General features: G+C 30.7%; 1 protein-coding gene across 11 annotated transcripts in view; it reads left to right on the top strand.

The window, feature by feature from the left end:
- Positions 1 to 78: 78 nt before the first annotated feature.
- LOC143243796 (uncharacterized) overlaps positions 79 to 14,636 on the top strand; it is a 31,197-nt gene continuing 16,639 nt past the window's right edge. For 2 of the 11 annotated variants that reach the window (XM_076487468.1, XM_076487461.1), the window contains exons 1-6: positions 408 to 529; positions 2,610 to 2,651; positions 5,103 to 5,422; positions 6,928 to 7,197; positions 13,377 to 13,465; positions 14,488 to 14,590. In XM_076487468.1, coding sequence (XP_076343583.1) covers positions 5,138 to 5,422; positions 6,928 to 7,197; positions 13,377 to 13,465; positions 14,488 to 14,590 — 747 coding nt within the window. In that variant the 5' untranslated portion in view covers positions 408 to 529; positions 2,610 to 2,651; positions 5,103 to 5,137. Of the gene's footprint in view, positions 359 to 407; positions 639 to 688; positions 917 to 2,609; positions 2,653 to 5,102; positions 5,423 to 6,927; positions 7,198 to 13,376; positions 13,466 to 14,487; positions 14,591 to 14,636 lie in introns of those variants that run through there. The other 9 variants (XM_076487466.1, XM_076487459.1, XM_076487462.1 and 6 more) reach the window with 8 other exon arrangements.

The following is a 14,636-nucleotide window of genomic DNA, read 5'->3' as shown; positions in this document are numbered from 1 at the left end:
ACGAATAGTATTTTATGTGACATATGAGCTAAACAGCTAGGTCAAGTACTCAATGTCAGGGGTAGAAGTCAATAAATTAGAATTGCTGAGCAAAGGGAACTCAACCAGCGAGCAGTATCTGCCATCTACTTGACTACACTAAATCAAATTCCTACATTAACTGTCAGTTTTATAACGGAACGTGTTCAAATCTTTAAAATTTATATCCATAATCTATAAAGCAACCTGCTAAGTCAAGCCTGACCCACGATTAATTGAAATATTAAGAGTCGGAAAATAACCTTTCAAACTGTTTTTATTTGTTTTTTTATTGTATTCATCCGTCAAACTATTTAAAGTATAAACATCTATTTTTTAGGTAACGAGTTTTATAGAGTTAGATTTTTCAGATCTGAATTTGTTAAAATATCTTGTTGTATAAGTATTTCATCACATGTCACAAGCTGATAGTTGAGATCATGTGATTTTCGATCAGACAACGCTAAAAGCGAGAAAGTAGATTTTGTTGTTGTTGTAAACTAATGTTAAGGTAAGTTACTGGTTGAGATTGAAGAGACAAAATTGTGGCTGGTGTATTTTATAGACAAAGATTGTGGAAAGAAGCGTTTTGTCAGTATTATTTTTAGCTGCAAATATTGGTATGTTTTGTTTCACTGATTTTTTATTTTTATAAGACTACAGATTAATATTTTTTTTTTCTTTTGTAAATGAAAATTCACCATTTTATCTTCCTCATTGTCTCAATTTTTATTAAAGTAGGCCTAAGCATTTTATTGTGAAATTAAGATCCATTCTACGCCTAACAGTAATACAACTTAAAATTATAATTGCCAAAAATAGGCCCATTATTTAACTTTCTATGGATTTAGAATGTTTAATTCGTAGTGAAATGGATATTTTCTATTGTCAGTTGTATGTGAGTATAATACTGTTTGTATGGTAAGTTACAATAATTAATAGTTATTAGCCACGCTGAGTTTAGGGTTAACAATAAAATTTCTGTTTTCTATCGGTATAAAATCGTACCAAACTGTTAAGTTTTTTTTAATGCGAAAAGGACTACAGTGAAACAAAATGTTGAGTACATTTTTTATGTCATCTGATTGAATGGAAACTTTAGCGGAATCCTAACAAACAATGTAATTTATAAGAATTATAAAATAATTGATCTATGATTCTCATAGTCAAATTGATTGAAATACTGTTAGAACATGGAAAGATAAAGTTGATCCATATTAGTGTATTGAAACAAATGCTACAAATATTTAGAACTGAGTGAATGTTTGTTGATGGGTGCAAGTCAGTTTGGTCAATTTACATATACTTTCTGACTTAGTTGTAACTTGAGAATTTGGCATCCTCTTCAAAACCTTTAATATCTGCCTTATTTCTTTTTTGCTTTTAAATGTGTACATATCTAAGGATGGTAATATGAATAATAAAAAAAAAAAGTGAATGGTTTGTCATAAATATCTTATAAACTAAATCAACCAGGTTAAATATTTTGTTACCATTTGACCATCTTGTTTCTGTTAGGATTAGGAGGAGAAAGTAGCCTGGACTAGGTTACACATTGGTCAGTTTTTAACTCGGTTTGCTTAATGTTTAGGCTAAACATTAGTCGTAGTTACAACTCTGAGCAATGACACCATTCTGGACATGTTTTAACCCTGACATTTGGCAGTGTCATTGATGATGACAATGACACTGTCTAACTTAATTGTATTTTTAAATTTTTATTTCCATTGGCCTTTTAAATTCTTTATGAAACATTTATTAGATATTTTGCACATTGTTTAGTTTTAACTCAATTTATTTTTACATTTTACACTTTTTACCAGTGATTTGCTCTAATAGCTGAGTCATTTTGTGCTAAAGAACACCAAACAATTAACTTAGAATCCTCTAGGTACTAACAAGTCATAAGTTATAACAGCATAAGAAATCCAAATTGATGTCATTTAATTTTTCCCAAAGTAAATCTTAACCTATTTCATAGACTGGTGAGAGAAATATTATGACTTACCTTTAAACCAATCCTATAATTTAAGCCATTTAATGTGGAAGAATGCCTGAAGGAGCTACACAGTAAACACTATCCCTGGAACTGTGGGAGTTCAGTGTACTTCATAATTGAATCTTTTGACATTTGCTATTACCATTGGTAACAGTGGGGTACACAATTGAAATATTGGAGAATATCTTGTCATAACATTCGTGGTCTTATTGCTACCTTAGTGTTGTAAGAATGGTATATTAGTAATATTCAATCATTGTTTTTCTCGGAGATTATGATAACTAATTTATAAAGGTGTTGTGATACAATAATACAACTCTTATATGGTTATGCTGTAATATGGTTGTATAAATACATTGTCTGATATAGTATGTATCTTGAAATGTGGTATGTTTTCAGTATACATTGTAAGTTTTTTGTATAGAAAATATCAGTGTATAATTATTTTTGATAGAAATTAATGATTCAATCGGGGAAGGTGAGTTTTGAGTATTACATATTGTTTTCATTTCTTATAAAAAATCACGTGCGAAGTAACAAATCTTATCTTTCAATATTGTTAGTTAATTTTTTATTTTATTTCTCTTTTCAGCTGCAATTTAGCTGATCAAACCTGAGAATTGGAAAAATCACTGTTAAGTGCAATAATTAAATAAGACATTGTTAGCAATATAAATAATAAATTAGAATAGACTATCAAACTTTGTAACAAACTGTAAAACTTGTATATATATATATAAATTTCACACTACTGGCCAAAATCTTAAGGTCGATGACCATAAAGAAAAAATATGCATTTTGCATTGTTAGACTCAACCACTTATTTGAGTAGAGGTTCAAAAGATGAAAATAAGAAAAGGGAAAAAAATAACACACTGTTTGGGGATATGTGAACATTATAAAATTAGCCTAAGTACTAGCTGGTCAAAATTTTAAGACCATACTGAAATGAAGCGTTAATTGGTAAACAGGTAACGAAATTTGGTCATTTGTGTTTAAGTATTAGTATTGTCATCATCTCCCACTGACATCTCCTGTGTTACATTGGGTAAAAACATGGCAAAGGCTAAAAACTTGACAGAGTTTGAATGTGGCAGAATTGTCGAGCTGCAAAAGCAAGGTCTCTCTCAACGTGCCATTGCTGATGAAATTGAGCATAGTAAAACTGCTATTGCAAATTTCTTAAAAGACCCTGAGGGATACGGAACAATAATTTCAAGTGGTCGGCCCAAGAAAATTTCGCTGGCGTTGAGCAGGAGGATTTGACGAGTTGTGCAGCAAGACACCAGCCGATCATCGAACCAGATTAAGGCCCTTATGGACGCAGAATGCAGCTCAAGAACAATATGATGTCATATGCGAGAGAAAGGCTTTAAAAACCGTAAACGTCTTCAAAGGCCACACCACGAAACAGCTCTAAACTTTGTTGAGAAGCACCAAACATGGGATGTAGAAAAATGGAAAAAGGTTTTGTTCTCCGATGAAAAAAAATTTAACCTGGATGGTCCAGATGTGTTCCAACATTACTGGCATGATAAGGATATCCTGCCGGAGACATGTTCTACGCGACACAGTGGAGGAGGTTCCATCTTGATCTGGGGTGCTTTCTCCTTCCATGGAACAATGGAGCTTCAGGTTATTCAGGAGCATCAAACAGCAGCTGGCTACATTGGCATGTTGGAGAGAGCATCTTTATTGATTGAAGGCCCTCGCATGTGTGGAAATGGCTGGATCTTTCAGCAGGACAGTGCTGCAATCCATAATGCCCACATGACAAAGGATTTTTTCATGGCGAGTAACGTGATTCTTTTGGATCAACCAGCATGTTCACCCAAACTGAACTCCATTGAAAATGTTTGGGGGTGGATGGCAAGGGAAGTCTATAGAAATGGACGTCAATTCCAAACAGTGCATGATCTTCGTGAAGCCATCTTCACCGCTTAGAATAACATTCCAGCCAGCCTTCTGCAAATGCTTATATCGACCATGCCAAAGCGAATGTTTGCAGTTATTTGCAATGACTGCCATGCAGTTCACTACTGAGACCTCTTGTTGGGCATTTCATACCCTGTTTAGGACTTCTTTTTGATATGGTCTTAAACTTTTGACCAGCTAGTATTTAGGCTAATTTCATAGTGTTCACATTTTCCCTATTAAATGCTCAAAAGGTTTTTTTTTTCCTTTATTTATTTTCATCTTTCAAATCTCTACTCAAATAAGTGGTCAAGTCTAACAATGCAAAATGCATATTTTATCTTTATGTTCATTGGCCTTAAGATTTTGGCCAGCAGTGTATATATCATACTGAGACATCAGTATATCTAGACATCTATCATATGGCTACTATGATGAGATATTGCACCACCCCCCTAATAATTTGCTCCATTATGCACCACAATATCTTGTTTCTGTTATAGATTGCTATAAATAAATATTCATTGTTTTTTTGGGAAAATACAATTTTATATTTTTTCTGAGTGAAACATAAAATGTGCTTGTAAACCTTTTTTAAGTACTTTATCTTATGAAAACATTTTTTTTAAACCATCTTTGTAAAATGCAGTTTTATATACATGAGACAAATTTTTTTTGTTAAAATAATATTCAATTAGACTAATAAAATTTGACATGTAAATATTAAAAAAAGTTAAAATCATATTTTAAAATCCTTTCTAGATGAAACCTTCAGTAAATGAATGCTTCACACTTCAGTATGTGTTTGTGGAAATGCGTTGTAATAAGAGAAATATGATTATTTCATCTGTTAAGTACATCTTTAATGTTTATTCATAAATAGTGTACAAGAACTATTTTGAAGTAAACCTGTAATGTATATTTGTAATTATTACTTTTTGTTACAATGGAAAATTTTGGCCATTATTCAGTTTTGTTTAGAGGTAAGTTGCATATATTTGTCTATAATTAGGTTAAACATGGTCTATGTAAATCTAGTAGAAGCTAGAACTTGCTGCATTTTTACTAATTGTATCAGAGTTTTCTCAGATAAAGAAATTCTTTTTTGTCTTGTAAAATGTTGCTTTTTAATTTAAGGCCTCTATTTATTATTTTACCTTTATTTATACAGAAAAGAAATTGGTTGACACTTTTAGAAAATAAAAAATGACTCACAGAGGTTTTGGTGGAAGCCCTTGGCAACAGAATGGACCAAGTTTTGTGGAAGACCAGTTGAGACTGGGACTTGGAAGGATTGTGGACTTAATGAACATGGAGAGACTAATGAGGGAAAGTGGTGGATATGGTGGTAGCATTGGCTTTGGTATGAATACAGGAGGAATGGACATGAGCCAGGTGGTAAAGTTTCTGGAAGCCAGCGGCAGTAATGAGAGAGTTGGTGGTTATGAACAAGGAAATCAAAGAAACAGGATGAAAGGAAGAAACAGATCTGTAAGTCCAGATCCAGTTTTACGTATTTATTTGTCAATATTCTTTTGTACAGTTTAAAAATACTATTCTAGGTCTGTATAAATGTCTTTGTAGTATAAGTTTGTGGACTTTTATAATAGACTTTCAACACTTTGGTTCCCACGTTACCCACCAATGTATCATGCTCTAGTTTCTTTTTAAAGAGCCACTTATTGGTTGGGACACAATGGCTACATGTACTCTCTTCCTAAAAAATAATTGTAAAATGACCAGTGGAATACAGGGAAGTATTAGCAAAACAGACTTGGGAGTTGATGTGTTAAATTAACCGTGTGTGTACATAAATTTGTTTTATTTAAAGTATTATGTACCATAATTTATATCAGATGGGTCTGATTTATCATGTTATGTTCATATTAAGATTTCAAATAACCAGAAATTTTAATTTTAACGTAAGTTAATTGCATGCCTTTGTTAGATTTATATTTGCCAACAAGATTGATGCACCCAATTTTCTTTCTTGACACAAATGTATTTTAATACAAAAACAACAATAAAGTTTATAATAATGGTTTATATACAACAGTTTTACAAACTGTACTGAATCTTCTAGCTGGTCTAGAACTGAATATATTATTAATGGTCCAGGTCCATGATGAGCTAATTAATTTTATTTTGATGTATAGATACATTTCACTTTATGGGAATGCTAGGTAGCTCTATTCTCATTTGGTCTAATGTGGTTTACAAGCTTACTTGTCACAGAGGAAACAGATATCTAATGTCCTCTCAGAAATACCACTGTCTGAAAGTTAATTCCCTGAATTTGAATGGTTCGTAATGTTTAGAATCTATAAACTTTCTTGGTCAGATATCTGTATTTTTCCAAATAATCATTTATCACAGTTATAGCTTCTGAGTCTTGTAGTATACTGATTAGCAGACCAACAATATTCTGTATACTATCTCATGGCATGTCAATTTGTGATCTTTAGGTGACATTCTAGAAAGTTCAGTTGGCTCAGCAATATTCAGAGATACACTAGTGCTTTTGTAAAACATATACTATTGTTTCTTATCTTGAGAAACTTCTACAAATTTAAAGAACAGGCAGAACTTATGTAATACACTTAACAATATACGTTACTTGCATTTCTAAATGTATGTTAAACTGAAATAGACATCAGTATTAAAATAAATACATAATAGTAAATCTGATATAAAAGCTCATTGTTAAAAAGGCAGAATCTATTTTATTTACCGATTCCACAAATTTTTGAGAAATATTTTCATATGTAAATACACTATATTCATATTCTTAAAAGTTCAGTGTTTTGCAGCTTTAGTCACTCAGTAATATACTAAAACTTAATTTACTTCAAATTTTGTTTAATGATTTTGAAAAGGTAGTGACATAAGATAATTTTTGAAATCTTGAAAAAAATAATTTGATTTTGTTAATAGAAAAACTTCTTGAACCCTGTTGTCTCTTTCTGAAAACAGTTATTGTCTTTTAATGTAAATAGGGTAATCGCAGGAATCAAATGAGAAGGCGCTCAAGAAAACAACAGACCCCTGGTGAAGGACAACAGAAACGTTCACCTCAACAACAAAGGCCTCAAAGAGGACAAAAGAAACGACAAATTCAGCAGCAAGGGTCTGGTGAAGGTTCTCACCCTAAGCGACAAAATACTGAGGAGGCACAGTATAGTCCGCAAGAGAAAAACAGTAGGAATATAATAGAAAGCAAAATCCATTTTAGTCCATCTAACTTTGCCAGTGAGGGTACTGAACAGGTATAGTTTGTATTCATTTTAATTTTGTATGTGAAAGAGATTTTCTTGCTCTAACATGTATAAAGTGTATTTTAGAAGTTTTCAGGATGAACGTGACTAGTAGGGTAACATAATGAACAATATGTTGAAGAAACGAAGGAAAAATAAAACACAAAATTATTTGTATTTAATTCTTCTGATATGAAGTGCATCAGTTTAACCTTCCTTGGAAGTTTGGAATGCATACTTTAACACTGAATTTACTAAGTGTATATCTGCAAAATTTGGCAAGCTGTAAGTAAACAGTAAATTTGTGTACAATAACAGTTTTCTAATAACGTATTTCTACTAAAGATTCATGTGTGAATTATTGAAGTTTTTACTGAAGCAAAGTTATTTACATGGTAAGAATAAAAATATTCTGGTTGTTTTGTGTTATTTCATTTGTGCACAATGTAGAAAATCGTCTAAGCAAATATATAAATTTCTTTTGATAAACTTTTATGTTTAACTTAAGTTTCATGTCCCCTCTCAAGTGGTACAGGTTTTAATACCTGTGGAGAGTAGTGTAGATAGCCTCTTTTGTTACTTTGTGTTTAATAACAAACATTTGTCTCATCATAATACTAGTGAAGTCAGCAGTATACAATAAAGTTGAAAAATGAGGCAATGAACCATACATCTTTTGTTTTGAATGGATACTTCTGAAAGATTTTCAATTTTTTTATCTTTATAACTTCAGCCATTAACATTTTACACACTTGTTTTTAGTTTCATAGTTTTTTTACATGTAATATATACCACAAACCTCTGTCAAAAACAATAAATCACGGCAAGAACTTGTTAGCAATTTGTTATAACTTCCATGGACAATGTATGTGATCTGTATATATCTTAAGTGGAAGCCATAGCTGTATAAGGATTAATTTTTTTTTCCAAGTTAATGTTTGAAATAAAAAGTCATGTAGCTTTGAAGTATGTATTTTAGAATATAAAATATATTACACTTTGCTATGGAATGCCTCAAAATACCATAATTTGTATTAGTTTCTTAGTAAGTTATAAAAAGGTAAGAATTTGTAAGCTCTTGGAGCAAAGAACTATAGTCAAGAAACCAGATGCTTCTGCTAATGAACAATTTGTGTAAAATGTAAAAGAATGGCTTTATTATAAGATTTCTACAGAGGAGAATGCTATTTCTCTATTTGTTAACATGCCCGTCAGCCTTGTAAGAGCTTTTAAGAAAGAGTATAAGAAAAGGAAGTGGAAGGTTTTATTTATTGTGTTTTATATACTGATATCTGAGCCATTGTTCCCTCTAATATTTTCAATCCATGTGCGGAATGAATTTCTTCATGTGGACCAGTATCAAGTCAAAGTGTGAAGGTGTGCTATCAGCTTTTTTAAGGGGTGGTGGTAGTTTTATATCATTAACCCTATTGGATCATTAGGTTTCTTTACAGTGTTACCAGTTGATTAATTGAGGTTTAGACTTGTCAGTTACCAAGGTATTTTAGGCTGTTAACATGTTGAGACTTTATCTTTGAAGATGTACGTGGCATTTGATTGGTTGTTGTTTGACCTCACAGCTTAGAGAACTCTGGTTTCAGTAAATAAAAAAAGATAGGAGGTTGAGATATTAGGTTTGTGATAGTATAATTTGTATATATAATTGCTTGGATACCAAAAGCTATATTATGGAAGGTATTACTATTAAGATAAAAATATTTAACAATTTCTCTGTGATATAAGTTAAAGTATTTTGAACTATATTTTGATGCCAGGTTTGTTCACATAACTTGATAATAGATTAATTATATTTAGGGTTAAACTTAAAGTTGTGATACATACACATTGACCCTGTTGTAAAGAGACTTAAATGGAAAAATATATTTAGATTAATTTTTATAAATCAGTTTCAGTACCTGAGATTAAAACATTGAGTTTACTATGATTTTGGTAGGGTGAAATTGGATATTGAAAGAAGAGGCATGTTTATATTTTAAACAACTATTCTTATTGTATGTCATTAAACTTGGTATTGAAATATAGTTTGTAATTCAGATTTGCTCAGAATTGTTTGTTTTAGATGTTTTTCCACCTCTGTGTGAACAGAGTTTCTGTTAAACCTCATAAATATACTATAGATATTTGAGCTTAAATGTAAATGTTTAGCCTAGTACTAACAACAATCCTCACAAAAATAACGTTAGTGTTAAGTTGTTTTTTATTTATATATTGTATTCTGTGGTATAAAAATGGATAACTGGTAATCAAATTAGAAATTTATTAGGTTAGATAAGAAAACCTAAATGGAGAAAATATTAAATGTATCCCTAAGATGTGCATGAGCTAGTGTAATTCAAAACGTTTACCACAAGTTGTACTATGTTCACACCGGGTTTCAAAGAGTATTTGAAGGTTAAGATATAAATTGTTGTATGTAACAACATGTGGTCATTCTAGAAAAAAAAAACAAGGAGGGTGGGGATTTAGATTTTTGTGATAGTTACAAGGTCTGTAAAATTAACCAAGATCAGTTGTTAGGGTAAAAAAATATTTTCCTGAATAAAACTTGATGTTTATTTAGGATGTTCAAAAAGTTTTGCAAATCGGTAGTAGTATAAAACTGACTGTTAACTTGGAATGGTGTAGTAAATCTGTAGTAGAAATATTGTTAAAAAATCTCATTTTATTTTGTACAATTTTATAATATTTATATTAAAAGCTTGCCATATTTTGGTAAAATTCACTAAATAAGCCCCCAGCTAGTACAGCTGTAAGTCTTCTGATTTACGATGCTAAAATCAGGGGTTCGATTCCCTGGGTGGACTCAGCAGATAGCCCTATGTGGCTTTGCGATAAGAAAAAACTCAAAAACACGCACTAAATAAATTTGGTTATATATAATATATACTTGCTTCACTGTGGTTACATAGTTGGTCATTTTTACCAAACCTGGATACATTGATATTGTTATATGTTGTTTTATAAGCAAAAATTGCAAATTCAAGAGACTTGATGAAGAAAAAGTTGACTTGAGATGTTTACAGATTTAATTCTCACTTTGATGTATTTTTAATGAAAGTATAAATGAAACCTATCACTTATTCAAACTGTAATCAAGAACTTATTAGTGTGAAACAGATTTGATTGAGTTAACCATTTTATTGTTGGCTGATTAAAGCTTGTTTCAAATGTGTTGTCAACATGTGTTCTTAAGTTCTTGGCAAAGAAACTACTGAATGTATATAACAAAATAGTGAAACAAGTCCTGGAAGAGCAAATGTGACTAATAAACTAAGTCCTACGTGTGCTCTTTGCCAGTTACTGTAGGAACACATGTAATTAAGATAAATTGATATAGCAAATGAGTTATTTGAACCATTGAAATCAATGTGTTTCAAGTGTTGATGCTAAAGCAAGAAAACCTTAGTTTTATGAGTTGAAAATTAAATAGACAACAAAACTAAGTCTTATAATTTAAATAAACATTGTATTTTTTAAAGTAAAATTCATTGGTTTCAGAAATTTGTATTCATAAAGACCAAAATCTTCAAATTTACCTGAGGTAAATTGGCTCATGATAAGGTTCTTTGGAATAAGATGGATGCTGTCTAGTTAAGACATGAAAAGTGAAGTTTAGAATGTACATATTTGCATTACTAAGAAGCTGTCAGTGCTCATTAGTGTGTGTGTGTGTGTGTGTGTTTGTGTGTGAGGTAGAAATATCTAGTGACTAAAAAGTTGTAATTGAAATTTATTAAGTAAACTTACACTGACTCACCATGTTTGAAAGGTTTCAACGTTGTATCTCATGGATAAGTAGTTTTAACTAACCTAGTCCAATAATAACCATATTTAGAGTAGTAAGAAATGTGAAAATTAAAATTCCATCAAAGAATTTGTTTCCTTTTTCAGTAGAAAAAATTTAATTTCTTTATATATTCTAAATTGTATAAATATGGACTTCAGAAAGGTAAACTTCAAATATGATACAAGTAACTATAACTGACAATAAAGATAGTGCAGCTTTCCATTGCACCATTTTATTTTTATAGCTTAAAATAATATAAATATTGGTATTGACTTAATTTTATTTTAATTTTGTCAGTTTATATTATCACCATAAATTACAGGGATGCATTAAATATTATACAAGTTTTATTATGATTATATTGCAAGTTGACTTGTTATTAACTGTGTGTGTTTTTGTGAAATTTTTTATAAATTTCAAGGTTAACTTTTCGTGACATTCCAATTCACATATGTGAAGTAATATTATTTTTTGTGTGGAAATAGTTATTTAATAAAATCATGTCAGTATTTTCATATAGTCAGATTGTTTAATTTCAATTATATTAAATGAAATGTAGAGAGGAAAGAATTTCTTCTTCCATTACTCCAACTTTAATTTATCCTGTAAATTTAAAAAGGCATAACACTGCCATTGATTTAATGTAGCCTTTTTATTCAAAAATGTTTTTGAAGTTGACATCAATATATTTTTCAGGAATACTTTATTGATGCTAGACATGTATAAAATTGTTTGTGAAAAATAGTTGGTATGTAAGTGTAAGTGTTAATTTAGTTGTAATATTGACATGAAACATATAACACAAGGATTTTATCCTTGTACAGTTATGCTATTACCTTTTTAAGTGTCTGTTATGTATACGTTTTGCTGAAATTGAGACTTTTTAAATTAAACCTTGTTCTGTGTACAGTTGTTATTTAAAGCAGTTTCATTTTAATCTATTTCGGCAAAAGAGTGGATGAAAATTGTACTGTTGTGGTATTTGTTTGTACTAAGCTACACAAAGAACCACTTTGTTATAATGTTCTGTGCTTCACTAGTAGAAGAATGAATTTTGAAATACGGAGAATCTTTGGCTTGATATTTGGTATTGTGAACTTTTGCAGTAAGAAATAGGAACATTATAGGCCACGTGTAAGGAACTCGGAATGATCTTCAAGTAGTTCTATCAGTTATAAATGTTCCAGTTTTATTTTGATGATTATTTTAAAGGTTCACCTGTTAATAGTGATGATTTACATAGAATTCTATGTATTTGTGACATTGACCATCTAAAGTTGCATATTCTTAGTTATGATACACTCAAAAGTTGCATCTGCCTAGTGTTAACAACCATGCTGAAGTTGCCTCTACTCGGTGATTTCCATCTGAAGTTGTACTTGCTCAGTGATATCAACCTCATCTTGCATGTACTCGTGATGGTAAGCCACCTGAATTTAATTTCCTCATGATGAAAGTTCACCTGACTTTGAATTACTGATGGTGTTGATTCACCTAATTCTATATGTTCATGGTGAAGATTTACCTGAGGTTGTATTTATTTATGGTGAAAATCCACCTAAAATTGCACCTATTCAAGGTAAAGATCCCTCTAAACTTGCACCTGTTCAAGGTGAAGATGGAGTTGAAATGACACCTGTTCCAGTTGAAGATGGAGTTGAAGTTTTCATATGTTAATGGACATAATCCACTTTGAAACTGTGTTTATTCAAGGTTAAGATTTACCAAATTGTATGTTATGTAGATGATCTCTGAAAATTACCAAATTAACATAGAAACAGTTCACCTAATATGAACATATTTAATAATGATTATTCATTTATTCTCCTTTGGTATTATATATGCTATCCATGACTTGTAGATCTTAGTGAACTTTGACAAGCAGTTGAAGAACCACTTCCAGAATGGTGTATCATTTTGGAAATCCTTTGGTTACCATTTCAACAGATGTCATTTTCAACTTCTGTTGGTAGAAAAATTATACATGTATTGCACATGTAAGTTATATTGTGTCATGGTTAGTGCCTGTTGGATCGTTAGAACTTCAGTGGAAATATTTCACTGTGCGTGTAGTGGAGTACCATGCTATTATGTTCACTGTTACTTTATGCCATGGTCTACTCTTAGACCTTATTGAAAGGCACAATATAAAACACTGAAAATGCTATTGAAAAAAAAAAAAAAAGGTAAGACTGTCTTGTTTTGTGTAAAGTTTTTTCCATGTTTTTTGTGATGATTTTATTTTGAGTGATGTTTGAGTGTGGCTTCTTTAAATAATGAGCACTGATCAGTGCAGGAAATCAACAATCAACACATTGTCACTCCTATCATCACAACACATTTTTGTGTTCTTGTCTATGCATCAGACATTTTCTCTTTTCAGAGATTCCAAAGTCGAGTGAATGGCAAGAACCAAAATTTAAGCATGGACCAACAAGCAAAGTTCAAGGTTAATATGGCCAACAAAATGAGGTACCTTGAATTGGTGCTTTTAGCACCTGGTGGACTTGGTTCTACCATTATTTCTTTTTTGAATCAAACTGTAATTTTTTTTCCACTCTGCATCTCATTTTTGAGATGGGATAAATAACTAATACTGCTCCTTAGTAACTTTTTTTAAAATAAGACCTTCACTTAATTTTGCTTGTACTGTTATATACAATAATTATACATGTATATAAAGATATTGTGTGTTTTAACTAAAATGTTAAAATTATGTTATTTTAATTTATTTGTACTGTCTGGTAATTACTTTAATATTAGTGTTGTTGTTTTTTATTCACTTTTAATGTATTACACTTTTTTTGATATAGATCCTGAGTGTTTGATATTTTTGGTACTGTATTTACTATATTTAAAAAAAAACTTCAGCTATTACAGCTTTTAATTTTTTATGCTATTTTTCTAAGGCTGCTATTGTGAAAATTTTTAATTTTGTTTAAAAAGTAGTATAACATCCTGGTCATGTTTATGGGCAGTTCTGCTAGTTAAAACTACTGTCAAGTATAAATATGAAAAGCTACACATCCAATTCATGAAGGTACATTTTTTGTACTTGATTCTTTATACAAGTTAATTATTTTATTTAAGTCATTAATATTCAACAATCTTTTAATGTAAAAAAACAAATTGTTGTCTGTGTTTTAACACAATTCTGTTTGGACATTTACATGGAAGAGGTTATTAACAGATGAGAACCTTGTGAGTAAAATGATAAACTAATGTTGGTACTTGAATATCTTTGTTTTTTGTTTTTAGAATAATCCCTTTTCTATTGTTAATTCTTAAAGACAGTGCTAAAAAGAATGCACGTTTGTGAAGAGATGGATTTGACAAATCCCTTAATATTCCCATAGATTTTTGACAAATTAAGTATCCGAAAAATTAGAACGCTAACTTTTTAGTTTCTTTTAACAATATCTTTTTAAATGTGAAAGTATGCTGTATGTTTTTCATACAAAACATAATTCATAAATTATTTATTTTGCTCCCAGAAGGAAAAAAGGTCAGAACCGTAATACCTTTTATTGTACTGTTTGTGAGCGGGAGTACCATGGTAGTTTCCTTCAGCACAGGAGAACCAGCAAGGAACATAGGGTGTGTTAGTTTACTTTGAGTGTATATCTAGCAACCATTGCTCATA

The sequence above is a fragment of the Tachypleus tridentatus genome, chromosome 2 (assembly GCF_004210375.1).
Source record: "Tachypleus tridentatus isolate NWPU-2018 chromosome 2, ASM421037v1, whole genome shotgun sequence".
Taxonomy (NCBI): Eukaryota; Metazoa; Arthropoda; class Merostomata; order Xiphosura; family Limulidae; genus Tachypleus; species Tachypleus tridentatus.
This window is presented reverse-complemented; position numbering and strand designations above follow the sequence as displayed.